Here is a 16,221-nt window from a genome sequence, read left to right as displayed (position 1 = left end):
ACAGTCCTGGGTGTTCATTGGACAGACTGAAGCTGAAACTCCAATACTTTGACCACCTGATGTGAAGAGCTGACTCACTTGAAAAGACCCCGATGCTGGGAAAGATTGAGGGCATGAGGAGAAGGGGACGACAGAGGATGAGATGGTTGGATGGCATCACCGACTCAATGGGTGTGAGTCTGAGTAAACTCCGGGAGTTGGTGATGGATAGGGAGGCCTGGCGTGCTGCAGTTCTTGGGGTCGCAAAGAGTTGGGCACAACTGAGCGACTGAATTGAACTGAAAGTTATTATTTCCATAGTACAATATAAATGTGGATTTATGTTTGCAAATGAAAGTTGGTGAAACTTCACGGTAATATGGGATTCCTTGGCATCCAGATGTGAATCTGACTCAGACTGCAATTCTTAAAAAGACACTGTGATGGTCAGGCTGGGGAAGGGACTCTTACTCAGGCCAAAGACAGAGGTAATGTTCAGGGCCACAACTGAGAAGCTTTTAAAGGATCTCCCATCTCTGTTAGCTTCTCTGATTCCCTGAGAGAGCTCGTCTATGGCCATGACTTCATTCATTATTTACAAACTGAGGAAAAGAAAACAGCGAGGTCAACATTTTCTATCTCAACTTTTCTCTATGCTGACTTCTCACATCTCCAAGGACCTGTTTTCTCTTTGATATTCTCTGTATCTTTGATATCTAGGCAGAATAATTTCTTTCCTTTGACAAACCTAAAACCTGGTCTGACTAGCCTATATGTCCTTGGCACCAGTGTCCTCTAAGACATTCTCTCTCATAAGCTCATGATCATCACTGACTCCCTTCCCATCTCTCCTACACTCTACAGCTTCATTTTATTAGTTCTTTCTTCACAGGCTCTCACTTTTACTTTTTCTGTGACCTCCCTTACTTAAACCCAGATTCCTTCTTGCCTGCACTGTTGAGATTAGATAACCTTGTCACACTGGTTTCCTGCCTAGAGTTCTCTAGGCTCTTGTCTAATTCATGGACCTCAGGATAGCCTGAGACCAACTGAGAATGATTGAATCCAGCTTGTTAGGTTAAGAGGGGGGCCAAGAATAGGCTCTAAAAAGCTTAAGCTAAAGTTTTTACTGGAATTCCTCCCCCACATGTCACATGAAGGAGGAGCTGGACTATTCCTGGGTCCAAGAAAACAGCTGTTGAGTGAACAATAAGAGGAAGCCAGTTTTAGACCCACGGTAGAAGAACCTTTCCTGGGTTCGAGCTGTGCTACAGTGAATCTGTACTAGTAGGGTATGAGAGTCGATTCCCTGTCCCAGATAATTACTCTCAGGGATGTTGTCACTGGCTTACCTACTTTAGACCACATGACCACTAAGATTTTTTCAGACTCCAAACTTTTGCAGCATAATCACAGTGCTCCCCATTTCATTCTCTCTCTCTCTCTCCCCCTCTCTCTCTTTCTCTCCTCCTGCCTCCCACCTACTGGAAATCCAGAGTTTGTTTTTGCTCCTCCATAATACCCTCATTCCAGATCCTACAGTGGATGAACAGTGTCTTTCTCCAGATAGGTGTTTCCCTTCTTATCCCATCCCATGGCTTTTTAGTTTGGGTTGCTACTACCTTGGATATTTAAGTAATCTGGAGAACAGATTTGGTTATTGAGTACCTTCTGTGTGCCGTGTTCTGTTCTCAGCATTTCTCCTGATTTTTATTCACAGGGTACAGTAACCCTGTGAAAATATATGTTTGGGTTCTTTTTAAACCAATTTTAAAGAAGGGGGAGCCTAGTATCATATAGGTAGTATGTGGCAAAGTTGAGCTTGAAACAAGGCTTTCAAACTCCAGGTTTTGTGTACTTGAGAAAAGTGACCAGAGGAAGGAGGGGAAGAGTGAGTCCCCTCAACCCTGGGTCATGGAATCTGTGGGATAGGATGCATGTTCACAGGGAATCCTACATCTTGAAAGAGTACATCTGGTGCTTTTATCTCAAGGAGCCTTAAAACTGTATGTTTTGCCAGCAAAATTTGTATTTCTGATGTTTAAAATAGTTACGGGGAGCTAACAAAGAAAAAAGAGAAAACTATAATGTATTTGATCAAAACATAAAAGAACACTAATTACAGTACCTTTTTAACATACACATAGTCATTATGTAGTATAATACAAATATTTATGTCCTTCATTATGTGTTATATTAACATTGCACAAATTATTTTTTTATTTGAGCACTGCAGTGTTTTCATATGCCCAGCTTTCAGGTAGTACGCTGTCTAATCACAACCAAAAAACAACTGGAGGTGCTGACAGTGGATTACTAATAGAGGTTGCGAGGTGATGGATATGGACATTACCAGCTCTGTGTGTTGCACATAGTAAATGTTTATTGGATCTGAGTCTAGCATCTAGTACCAGGAATGAGGTGAAAGGTCCTGTCATTGGTTTGTTTTATTCCCTAATATCACTAACCACCCAAATTTTCAAAAACATGTACCCTTTGACACAACAATCTCACTTCTAGAATTCTATACACATGTAATTTAGTCAATCTCCTATTGTTTATGACCCCATCTTTGTGAACTGAAAATTAGAGAAATCAGAAAAGAACTAAAAGTTGTTGAATGCTTACTGTATGCCAGACACTTTAGGTTTATCTGCTTAATCTTCAAACAATCCTGGGAAGCAGATAGGTTACCTCTCTTTTAAGAATAAGAAAACCGAAGCTCATAAAGCCCAGGCATGTTATCCAAGATCATATAGATAGTAAATACCTGATATGGAATTTGAATTCAAATATCACTGGCTCCAAAACTTGAACTCTTTCCAATATACCAGTGATTTAAACATTAGAGTCTGTGGAAATGTGTGACGTGGTGAGGGAGGCCAAGGGGAAGGCTGAATGGGAGGCACTCAGCTACCACCCACACTGCAGCCAGAGCCCCTGGTTCAAAGTGTGACTACAAGGAATTTTAACCATTCCACTACATCACGTATTAGAATGGCAGTTTAACGTTACAAAGGATTTTCACATGGTTCTAAAACAAGTACTGAGAGGTTGGTGACTAACTAAAAATGGCATAGTCTATCATTATTCATCAACCAAGGAGACCTAAGTAGATTGGAAAAGGCACACAGGAGTCTTAACTTTGACTTAAATTGATTTAATTTGGAATTTTGCAAAGACGAGTATGGGGAGGTTTAAGATAATGGAGGTTACTTAACTCTGGACTTAGTCTTCAGAGTAAGAATTCTCAGAGTCCACACAAAGCCGGAAGGACTTGTTTTGGTTGAATGTTAACAGCGTAGTGTCAGCACAACTTGATGTTTTACTTAAGCCATCTAACAGAACCAGGGACCCTGCCACACTGAGGAGTGCCAAATGTTGCTATTTTAGGATAGGGCACCTGGACTGTCATCTGTCTTTCTTATTTGTTTATTCATATCCATTCATTTATTGCAGAAGTGGAAGGAGGTTGACTACAAGGTATTTTGCGAGGGAAGTGAACTGGAGATGAAATTTTTGCAACTCACTCACTGCACTAAATCTGATTTTTTATGGTTGGTGTTCTCTTATTTAAAGATGTGGAAACCTTTCAAAATGTTTGAGTAGTCTTGCAAACCTCTCACATACCTTTATTATTTTAAAGTGGGAGTAAGGATGGTATGGAAGGGTTGTTAAATTACTTTCCCTATGGGGGCAACAAAGTAAGCTTTTCCCCATCACCCAGTTTGTGTTATGGATTCCTATCAGTTCCTATAGAGCAACAAATGCAGTTTCAATGGACAAAGGCTGAAAAAATCACAGTGTTAGCCCACAGATGGAGGTAAAAATAAAGAGGATAAGATGTTTATTTTTGTTTGAAAAGTATGCAGGATCAAAACTTTTTAGAATGTAAAAGCTCAAGTGAACCCGGGCTGTTGTTCCTCAGGCAACAGAGACCTCTGGCTAGAGAAATATATTTGTAATCTCCTGCTTGAGATTTTACCTGATTCTTATTTTATTTTTATTCCAGTTGCTACATTGATGGCCGGGTGGTCAAGGTGATGGACTTCCTGAAAACTCGCCTGTTAGACACACTCTCTGACCAGATTAGGAAAATTCAGAAAGTGAGTAAAAATCTCTGGGGAAGAAGAGGAGAGAGTTTGGGAGTAAGGCAAGGGAAGGTCACAGGGTTCCAGCTGGATGGTAGCACTGTGGATAGTACAGTCTAGACTTACATGGCCACGAGCTACCTCTCACAGTTGATGATTATTATTTATTGTTTTTAGATTGAGAAAGGTTTGAATGTGCCATATCCAGGTTTAAAAGCTCCTATATTTAATAACAAATACTTTGTAATAGTTTGCTTCTAAATTGTGAGTTTCTTAAGGGAAGGATAGGTTTACTTTCTTTTTGCAAGAGTTTATTTTGGATTAGTTTAAGGAGAGGATGATTACATTCATTTAGTGGAATTGTGGTCTAGGGTATTGGCAATTTTGAGCCACATGTACAGTACCGCTAGGCATCTTAGAATCAGCCAAGTAACATCTTACTTTTGTAGACATAGATTAAATTAAGCAATCACATGTAGGTCATATATTAGCAAGAAACCTGTGGTCAGTAGTTCTCAAACTTGAGTAAAATGAAAATCACTAGAGGCTGTTTGTGAAATTTCCACTCTCACTTCTGATGTTTTGACTTAGTGTGTCTGGAATGGATCCCAGACCTCTCTGCCTTTTAATAGTCATCTATCAAGTGATTCTACCCAATGCTGATCACATTTTGCAATGCACTAGATTAGTTAAGTCTGAATTGTGAGGGTCTTATGTCTACAATTTCCATCTGCCTCTACAAAATAGTATCTCATCTTTCTCTAGTTTCCTAGTCAGGTACTTTTCCAGGGAAAAGTGAAGGTGAAAGTCACTCAGTCATGTCTGAATCTTTGCAACCTCAAGAACTATACAGTCCATGGAATTCTCCAGGCGAAAATACTGGAGTGGGTAGCCTTTCCCTTCTCTAGGGGATCTTCCCAACCCAGAGATCGAAATGAGGTCTCCCGCATTGCAGGCAGATTCTTTACCAGCTGAGCCACAGGGAAGCCCTTTCCAGGGAATGAAGACCTTTTAAACATTCAGCTTCCTCTTGGTCAGATTAAATACATCTTTGCCAAAAAAAACAAACACATAGGCCCCCACTAATATGGAGTGAATGGGGGAAGTTCCCTGGTAGTCCAGTGGTTAGGAATCCATGCTTCCAGCACCAAGGGTTTGGGTTCAATCCCTGGTCCAAGAACTAAGATCCTGCAAGCCATGGCATGGCCAAAATATATGTATATGGGATGAATGAATAAGTGAATGGGAAATAAACAAATGGCTCATTATAATTAGTTGTGTAAGAAAATACTGTTTGGCACAATCATAGAAAAGCACTTAATGTCATACTCAGATTATAAATAACCCTTTGAGTCTTTAGAAGCTGTGAGGCCTCAGGACTTCTGAATTTCTACATCCCAGTCTGATCCCTCTGGGGATCACCCTTATCTGTCACTGTCTCCTACTAGGCAATGCCTAGGAGAACTAAATGATTTGAAATATCTGTCAGTCTCTGCTTAATATTCACTTAGTTTTTAATATTTAACTACTATTTACTGAGCTTTTAACAAGTAGCAGGCATAGTGCCAGGTGCTGAGGATACAAAATAGAATGAGACATGGCCTTTGCCCTTGAGGAACTATACAGTTTCAAGGTTTAATACTTACTTTGAGCAAGCTGAAAAACATATTACCTAACGAAGTAGAATGTCAACCTATTAAATATAGAGTTTTCTAAGCACATTATGCTAATCCAGTATTAGTTATTAGTCTCTAAAAAGAGGGGAGGAAATTTCTTTCATTTATTCACTGTTCATTCTTTCATTCAATGGATGTTTACTGAGTGTTTACTGTGTTCCAGGTACTAGTCTAAGTTTTTGTATTACAATAGTGTTCAACATAACAAGTCACTGTATTTTTGGTTTTTCCAGCTTTGAGTCTAGCAACCTGATCAAAGGATTATCACTGGAAGTAAAATGATTCAGTGGTGTCATGGCACTGTGAGCAAAGGTTCTAACTGTGTTCATGTAATTCTTTAAGTAGAACTAGGTCAAAACCAAGACAAATGAGTTAGGAGTTAGGGTCTCCTCTTTCTCCCCACTACTGATTACTCTCCACCACTGAATATTCCTTCACCATCACAGAATGTTCAGAGACTGAAATTAGAGACTAAACTTGCTTCCTGAATTGTCCAGGCAAGCCTGAAGAAGCTTAAGGAAAAGGTCTCAAACTCTGGACATAATTGAAATTCAGACTTTTAAAAACACGTCTGATGGACACAGAAAAGGAGAGCCAAGTGTGATTGCAGAAAGGAGCAGTGGAGCCTCGAAGAGAAATGGCCTATATATACAGAAGGCACCTGGCAGGAGGTAGATAGAATTAGCAGTAGGGCCTGGAACCACCTTTTGGCTCTGGCAAATACAAAATGCTCAGTGGTCCCCTCAGACTTACGTTTCTGTTCTGGTTATGTCTTACTGTGCAATAAATTATCCCAAAACTTAGTGACTTAAAACGATCATTTATTATGACCATGAATTCTATGGGTCAGGAATTCCCATAGGATGGCTTTTCTTTGCTCCATTAGTTTCAGCTGGAAAACATGAAGGCTAGGCTAATTCAAAGGCCAGTGACTGGAATCATCAGAAGGCTCATTCACTCTGAAAGTTGATGTCAGTTGTCAACTATCACCTTTGTGGGGCTGATAACCAGAATACCTCTCTGTGTAGCCTTGGACTTCCTCTCAAGGTTTTAAAATCAGATGCCCAAGAGAGCGAGTCAGGTGGAAGCTCTATTAACTTTTCTACCTATCCTCAGAAATCATAGGGCATTGCTTCAACCATAGTCGATTCATTAAGACAGTCACCAAGACCCTTTGGGATTTAAGAGAAAAGGAAATAAACGCTTCTTGGTAAGGGAGTGATGAGGTTCTGGAAGGGCATATAAGACCAGAAACATTTTTTCAGTCACTTTGGGAAAATACTGTCTGCCAAAGTTTCATCCTCCTTGTTTTATTTAGTAGCCCATTCAGTTCTGTCTCTGACTGGTTTTCTTTTTCCAAATCTCTTTTATAAAACTCTTGCCAGAAATTGCCTTAAGTGGGTATCTGCTAGGGTTGTTCTTAGATCACAGATTCACTGAGGTTTGATTCATAGGATAGACCTTCTACTGGCTACAGTAACCTGGACCCAGTTGTTCAGGCCTTGAGAAGGGGAGTCTCTCACCACAGCAGAGGATATACTAGGTGCTGGCCTGATTTGGGAGATGAAGGCTAGGAGACCAGAAAAGAGTCATCAAGATTTATCAGTTGAAAAGTTACTTTGGCTGTCCCTGAAATCCCCTGTGGGTGGAATGGGGGATTTAGTAAATTTGATACTAGGGTACAGTCTGGGGCAGAGTGATCAAAGTTCTTTCTTGTGAGCCCCCCCAACCAGCTTGGAGATTATCCAAGTAAACATTTTATTAGGTATATACATGGAACTCTCAATCACAAGCTAGAAATGGAATCTCTGTTTCTTTTTTATTTCGAGAAGTTCAGAGAAATCTTATTGATCTCTCCTTAGGTCCTAGTAATGGAAAAAGGGTAGATTTCCTACCCAAACAAATTCATGCAAGGTGGTGAGGCTGTTTGAAGAAGAGACAGGAGACAGGATTTGAAGTCTAGTGGCTTGGGTTGTATGACCCTCAACCATTCACTTACCCTTTCTAATTTTGTTTCTTCACCTATAAAATGAGGTTGCTAAGAACACAGTCAGCCCTCTCGATCTGTATCTGTGTGTTCTGCATCTGTGGATTCAACCAAACACTGATTGAAAATATTCAAGAAAAAAACATTTTAGAAGGTTACAAAAAGCAAAACTTGAATTTACCAGGTACTGGCAACTATTTACCTAGCATTTTCATTGTATTAGGTATTATAAGTAATCTAGAGATGATTTAAAGTACAGTACATGGGAGAATATGCATAGGTTATAAATACAAACACAATACCATTTTGTATATGGGACTTAAGCAACTGCAGATTTTGATATCCACAACAGTTCCTGGAACTAGTACTTGATAGCAACCATTGTACTATTCTCCTTCCCTCTTAGGGAGATTAGGAAGATCACATCAGACCGTGATTTGTTCATTGCTAGTGAATAGTAGTTCTTATTATCATAATTATTGTTGTTTCAGTTATTATGGTTGTTTTTAATAACAATTCATTTTACTGGAAAAGCTTCATGTTACCTTTATTCTCAACTTGTTCTTTGCTTTCTTCCTCTTTCCTCTTTCTTTGAACCCTGGAGAATATGATAGGTGATATTTTTGGCACCTGAAAGACAGTGACTCAATTGCTAAAAACAGCTGTGGTTTCCAAATTTGGACTGCCACTTAAGAATGTTTAGTTTTCTGAGCAGTGGGTGAATTCTAGTTATATGAAAATCTACATGATGCATTTGAAAACCAAACAGTGTTTGGACAACCCACTCGTTTGGGTGACTCACTCACTCGCTCTTTTCCATTAGAATGAAAATAATTGTCTGTACTTTGAGAGATGAGTCAAGGGAAAGAGTTGAGAATCTCACAATGCAGCCAATAGTCCAATGGGAAAGTGAGAGATGTTTAGGATACAGTGCAGATGGTATAGTGCGGATAGCTGGGCAGACTCCAAAACAATAACATAAGAACCAAGATGAACCATTTTGGCTCAAGTCACTTGGACTCTATGATTTGTGTCTTCATTTCCTAGAGGAATCAGAGGAGGAAATAACACTTTTTGATATTATTTTCAGCAATTCAATAAGCACACGAAGGAGTTGGTGAAATCCCAGTCATAAGGGAAGTATTTTCAAAAATACTGTCCTTATGATTGCATTTTGAATACTAAATAAACTGAACAATTGGCTTCCCTGATATTTGAAAATTTCCTTCCCTTCTCCCTTCCTTCTTTCTTCCCTCCCTTCCTTCATTTAGAAACTATTTATAACATTCTTGTGTATTCCAAACTCCTGAGGATAAAACAATGAGAAAGAAGGATATGGTGGTCATACTCACAGGCTTTATGGTCTAGTGGGAAAATAATTAATGAAACAATGATAGTAAGATGCAATAACTCATATAACAGTGGAATTTAGGGTGCTACAGGAGCCCTTGGTGGGTGTATCTACTGTAGTTTGTAAAGGAAGGGAAATTTCAAATATTAGGGAAGCCAATATTTTTTGTTAATATCATCATTATTTATGATTGTTTATATTAATAAAGAGTAATTCTTTTGAAATCTCAATAGATGCTGTAACATTATAGCACTTTTACCAATATATCTTAGTGACAGGATCATAGAAGTAGGTAAGGCAGACAAGCATTTAATCCTTTGGAAGTAATGAACAGATTGAAAAGGAAACTTTTTTGAAAGTTTGAAAACAGATTGAAAAGAAAACAATCAGTCTCTGGTTTACCTACTAGTTATATCAAAGTATATCAAAGGGGAAGAGAGTAGAAGAATAACAGTCCTAAAAGTCATAGAATAACTGGATGCACAATTATAGGAAAATGAGGACAATGACAGTGTTAACCTTCTCTAATGAAGAAAACCAAAAATGAAAACACACTAGTAGGTTAAGAACAGTAGTATTACCACTGGAAAAAAATTAGTGTTTGATTGATTGATATATTGATTGTTTCATTCAATAATCTATCTATATTTGCTCAGTTCAGTTCAGTTGCTCAGTCATGTCCAACTCTTTGCGACCCCATGAACCACAGCATGCCAGGCCTCCCTGTCCATCACCAACTCCTGGAGTTTACTCAAACTCATGCCCATTGAGTTGGTGATGCCATCCAACCATCTCATCCTCTGTCATCCCCTTCTCCTCCCACCTTCAGTCTTTCCCAGCATCAGTGTGTTTTCAAATGAGTCAGTTCTTCACATCAGGTAGCCAAAGGATTGAAGTTTCAGCTTCAACATCAGTCCCTCCAATGAATATTCAGGACTGATCTCCTTTAGGATGGACTGGTTGGATCTCCTTGCAGTCCAAGGGACTCTCAAGAGTCTTCTCCAACACCACAGTTCAAAAGCATCAATTCCCTGGCACTCAGCTTTCTTTATAGTCCAACTCTCACATCCATACATGACTACTGGAAAAACCATAGCCTCGACTAGACAGACTTTTGCTGGCAAAGAAATGTCTCTGCTTTTTAATATGCTGTCTCGGTTGATCGTAACTTTTCTTCCAAGGAGTAAGCATCTTTTAATTTGCTCAGTCATGATGATTTCCATCTCCAGGGCATCTTCTTGACTCAGGGATCCAACCTGAGTCTCCTGCATTGCAAGCAGATTCTTTACTGTCTGAGCCACCAGGAAAGCCCATGTTGAATGCTTGTTTCAATGTGCCAGTGCCTATCACTTAGCAGGCGCTCAGTCAATATTACAGAGAGACAGTTAGGGAGGGGAAGGTGAATGAACAGAGTAAAATAGTGGTAGAAGTGTGAAAGAAGCGAAGTAAACCTTTGTCTCATCACATTCGGATGTTCTATCTCTGCCGTTCAAATCCAAAAGAATCTAATTCACTACTAATTTTGTAGCACCGTGTTGAATAGATAGAAACTGATTTAGGCAACCATTAGTGGACTATGAGGCTTCCCAGGTGGTGCCAGTGGTAAAGAACCTACCTGCCAATGCAGGAAATGCCAGAGACATGGATTCAATCCCTGGATCAGGAAGATTCCCTGGAGGAAGGCATGGCAACCCACTCCAGTATTCTTGCTCAGAGAATCCCACGGACAGAGGAGCCTGGCGGGCTACAGTCTATAGGGTCACAAAGAGTTGGATATGACTGAAGTGACAACACACACAGCACACAAATGGGCTATGCCTATATGTAGGCATAGTGGGAGAGTTTCCTCTGGGTATGTGTTTAAGGGTGAAAAAAAGGTCTCTTTGTGGCTCTGAGTAATATTTTAGTCAGTTTGCTAATGCCAGATACTTCACTTTAGAAAATTCTGATTCTACTTTAGTGGGAGAATGCAGAATGTAAATAACCCAAGGAGAGGTAAACTACACTGATTTAAAGTCACACTAAGGCCTTAATATAAAATAGATGATCCTTTTCCAAAAGCAAGGTTATTTCCTCTGTAATAATTTTATTTTACTAAAATATTTTATTGAAATATAGTTGAATTGCCATGTTGTGTTAATTACTGCTATATAGCAAAGTGATTCAGTTATACATATATACATTCTTTTTCATATTCTTTTCCATTATGGTTTATCACAGGATATTGAATAGTTGCTTGTGCTATACAGTAGGACCTTGTTGTTTATCCATTCTGTATATACCAATGTGCATCTGCTAATCCCAAACTCCCAATGAATCCCTCTCCCAGCCTCCGCCCCTTGGCAGCCACCAGTCTATTCTCTTTGTCTATGTTTTTGCTTCTGGTTTACAGGTAGGTTCATCTGTGTCATGTTTTAGATTCCACTTGCAAGTGATATCACATGGTATTTGTCCTTCCCAGGAGCAGGTTTGGATAGAGGGGAAGAGAAACACAGGCCAAGGGAGAACTCAAGAGACAGATGACCCTAAACACAAACTGTGCCACACTGATACCTTAGGTGACATCCAGGTGTGATTCTAAGTTTAATGGGGCTGGCAACTTATACAATGGGAACCACTTTAAGAAAAAGAAAACAAAACAAATTTGCATGTTTTAGAAATATATCTGACCATATGAACAAATTACTAGGGCCCTTCCCAGGACATTAACAGAGGCCCAGGGAAATGGGGAGCTGAAGTTGATGAGCTTCCCAGTAAATTGGTGTCTGTGACTCCATGTGACTATGCACCTGAAAATGGGAGAATATGACCCAATGGAACTTTTGGCTCTTCTCTTTCAGATATAAGACACTGATGATAAATAAGGGAATCTAGCTGGAAAGATATGTTTACCACAAAAAGCTCCAAAGTTTTGGTCAGTGTCATTCTATGAACTATATTTCCTTGATTCTTAAACACAAACAGTGATAGAATCCCAGCTAAGCTATTTAAAATCCTAAAACATGATGCTGTTAAAGTACTATACTCAATATGCCAGCAAATTTGGAAAACTCAGCAGTGGCCATAGGACTGAAAAAGGTCAGTTTTCATTTCAATCCCAAAGAAAGGCAGTGCCAAAGAATGTTCAAACTGCTATACAACAGCATTTATTTCACATGCTAGCAAAGTAATGCTCAAAATCCTTCAAGCTACACTTCAATAGTATCTGATCCAAGAACTGCCAGTTGTAAAACCTGGGTTTAGAAAAGGCAGAGGAACAAGAGAACAAATTGCCAACATCCATGGGCTTTCCTGGTGGCTCAGATGGTAAAGAATCTACCTGCATGCAAGAGACCCAGGTTCAATCTCTGGGTCAGGAAGATCCCCTGGAGAAAGGAATGACAACCCATTCCAATATTCGTGTCTGGAGAATTCCATAGACAGAGGAGCCTGTCAAGCTACAGTTCATGGGGTTACAAAGAGTTGGACATGACTGAACAACTAACGTTGGATCATAGGAAAAGCAAGAGAATTAAAAAAAAAAGAAATCTGCTTCATTGATTACATGAAAGCCTTTGACTGTGTGGAACACAACAAACTGTAGAAAATTCTTAAAGAGATGGGACTGCCAGACCACCTTACCTACCTTCTGAGAAACCTGTGTGCATGTCAAGAAGCAACAGTTAGAACCAGACATAGAACAACAGACTGATTCAAAATTGGGAAAGGAGTATGACAAGGCTGTATATGTCACCCTGCTTATTTGGCTTCTATGCACAGTTCATCATGTGAAATAGTGGGCTGGATGAGTCACAAGCTGGAATCAAGATTTCTGGGAGAAATATCAACAACCTCAGATATGCAGATGGTACCATTCTAATGGTCGAAAGCAAAGAGGAACTGAAGACCCTCTTGATGAGGGTGGAAAAGAAGAGTGAAAAAGCTGGTTTAAAACTCAACATTCAAAAAACTAACATCATGGCAACCAGTACTATCACTTCTTTGCAAATGGATGGGGAAAAGTGGAAACAGTGACAGACTTTATTTTCTTGGGCTCCAGAATCACTGCAGACAGTAACTGCAGCCTTGAAATTAAAAGGCACTTACTCCTTGGAAGAAAAGCTATGACAAACCTAGACAGCATATTAAAAGACAGAGACATAAGTTTGCCAACAAAGGTCCCTGTAGTCAAAGCTGTGGTTTTTTCAGTGGACATGTATGGATGTGAGAGTTGTACCATAAAGAAGGCTGAGTGCCAAAGAAATGATGCTTTCAAATTGTGATGCTGGAGGAGACTCTAGAGAGTCCCTTAGACTGCAAGTAGATCAAACCAGTCAATCTGAAAGGAAATCAACCCTCAATATTCATTGGAAGGACTGATACTGAGTTGAAGCTTCAATACTTTGGCCACCATCAGGTGGCCAGATCCAACTCATTGGAAAAAACCCTGGTGCTGGGAAAGACTGAGGACAAGAGGAGAAGGGGACAACAGAGGATGAGATGGTTGGATGGCATCACTGATTCAGTGACATGAGTTTAAGCAAACTCCCGAAGGTAGTGAAGGATGGGGAAGCCTGGCGTGCTGCCATCCATGGGGTCGCAAAGAGTTGGACATGACTTAGTGACTGAACAATAACAGCAACCTTAAATTTAATAATAGCTGGAGGGAGAGTAAACAGCTGGCTAGTTCCTTTTGATGGAAGACATTCTTATTTCAAAACCATTAAAATGCATCAACAACTTACAGAACTATAGTAACTGTATTACCTTTTAGCTTACAAATGCCATCCCCTGAGTGCATCAAATATTACCAATCCATTGAAGAAATGAGTAAATTTTTTGAAGGCCATACTTGCTAAGTAGAAAAACTAGAACTCCTAGTTCCAAGGCCCACACTGTATCCAATACACCATTCTGAATCTCCCATGCATGTTGACCATTAATTTTGTAACCCATGTATATTTATATTCCTGACCACTCAGGATTAGGAAACCTTTTTAAAAAGAATACTGAATGTTCTTGGTGAGAGAATATAAAATTGACCTCAGTCAGTTGATAAAATCTGAGATGGGTGTTCTAGACGTGAGGGCTGAATGAAAGTTGGGTGCTACAATACTAGGTGATATATATTATCACAATATTAGAGAGTGGAAGAAGACAAGGATTTTCAGGGAGTGATTTGCATTCATTCACTGGATTCCATTCATATGTTTCATGTACACAGTATTTGGCCAGCGTATAGTGAGGTCTTGTTGTGGAAGGCAATGAGTATATTAAGGACCTATTAGGGGACTAGCCCTCAGAACAAATTGCTCCTTGAAGCAAAAATCTTCTTCATGAGGAAAAGGCAGTTTGGGGTGACTATCTAACATTTCCACATGGAAGTGGGGAGATTACAGGGTTTGTCCTGAGCAAGAGGAAATTACCTCTGAGGCTGGTGAAACTTATAACTTTTTAGTAGGTAGACAGTCCAGTAAGCCTGAGGGGTTGGTTAGTCATAGAAAGGGACTGGAGATGGGAAGAAGAGTAATTTATGTGCAGGTAGCTGCTGTCCAGTCTTTCCCTCCACCAAGTGCTTATTCTTGAACATAGTCATTGCTTTGGGACTGTGAAGTTTTCTTCCTCATTTTCTTGCATATGCTCATAATTTTCTTGTCTCCTCTGTCACTTTCCTTTTTGTGTATTTTCTTATTTTAATTTTATGTTTAGTTGCAATTACACTCAATTGCTTTTCTGTGGTTTGAGATAACAAGAGCAGAGAATGTAATTTTAAATCCTAAAAATGACATACAGAAACAGAAACCACAAATTAAAAATTGATCTGATACCAAAAGAAAATGGGCAAATATGGCACTCCGGAACAGAGAGATGATAAAAAGAATTATACAGAAAAAAATTAATGAAACTGACAGGAAGTATATTAGACAGAAGAAATAAATCAGAAAGAATGTGATGAGATATTGGAGTCACTGAGCTCAGAATAGCTCAGCTTGTCTTACCTGAGAAGAACATATTAAATATGGAGGGAGTTTAGTGAACCAGAAACTTCTAGGTCTCCTCAAACAACAAAATTCAATTAGAAAGTGAACAGAGTTCTGAGCTGAAACTGTGAAAATTTAATGTTTGTTCTTATGGTTCAGAAATTATTAGCTATATTCTCTGATACTCAGCCTTCCCATTGGTAAAATATTACCTCTCTTACTTATTAACAAGTAAACTACTTCATTGTCTTATTATTTAACAAGTATTTAATAAGCAAAGTGACTGACAAACATTCTATGAGGCATGCAAAATGGGAAAAAATATGGCTTTCTCAAGCTGCTTATGGTGTAGGATGGCTAGGCAAACAGAAAATTACAACTCAGTATAATAAGGTCAAGGATAGAGATAGATTCAAAAAACTTTGAAGGCCAGAGGAGAGAATTAATATCCTGAAATTTTGAGAGAAGTTTCACAAATGAGATCACATTAGAAATAATCTATGAGAAAAACAATGTCTCAGTCAACATGGGTGAGGAATGAGTAAGGGAGAAAGTGATCAGTGAAATCCTAAAAGAAGATCGTGTAGTTGAAAAACGGTGAGTCCATTGTGTGGTGAACCTCAGGTCTTGGGGGGAGGGAGAGGAGAAGAGGCAGCTAAGGGGTGGATATGAAGGGTCTTAGATACAAAGTTAAATAAAGCAGTTGGCATCATAGCCCATGGATCAGTGGTTCCCATCACCATTTCACCATGTTTAACATGCTTTCATGGAGAAGTGAATAAAATAGACTGAGCTGTGTGTAGTTTACTGGCTCCTTTGCTTTTTTTCCATGTTAAGGAAGCATTTCATAATTCTGGTGAATGAAAGGAATGTTATTATGATAACTTTGAACCTACTTTCTTTTATCAGTACTTTTAAGTAAATCATTCCCCAAATCACTGCTTTCAATATTATCTGAAACAAGTCACTCATAACATGTCTGCCAACTAGTCACACAGACCACTCCTTGAGCACCTGATTGAGTTCTGCTGCTGGTAATGAGGAGCCATGGAGGTTCTGAAGCTAGGGTGAAACTGGTTAAAAGACAGCAGCAGTGTAGAGGAAAGTCTTGAGAAGGAGGTCTTCCTTGCAGGAAGACCAGGGGAGAAAGGATAAGATCCGGAACTCAGAAGGGGAC

At 39.4% G+C, this 16,221-nt stretch overlaps 1 protein-coding gene across 1 annotated transcript in view; it reads left to right on the top strand.

Annotated features, from left to right (window-relative positions):
- The window catches only part of HPSE2 (heparanase 2 (inactive)), a 663,548-nt gene that overhangs the window by 503,313 nt on the left and 144,014 nt on the right, over nucleotides 1–16,221 (top strand). Inside the window, exon 7 of the mRNA XM_065920070.1 lies at nucleotides 3,992–4,085. Coding sequence (XP_065776142.1) covers nucleotides 3,992–4,085 — 94 coding nt within the window. The remainder of the gene's footprint in view (nucleotides 1–3,991; nucleotides 4,086–16,221) is intronic.

This window comes from Muntiacus reevesi, chromosome 2, assembly GCF_963930625.1.
Source record: "Muntiacus reevesi chromosome 2, mMunRee1.1, whole genome shotgun sequence".
Lineage (NCBI taxonomy): Eukaryota > Metazoa > Chordata > Mammalia > Artiodactyla > Cervidae > Muntiacus > Muntiacus reevesi.
This window is presented reverse-complemented; position numbering and strand designations above follow the sequence as displayed.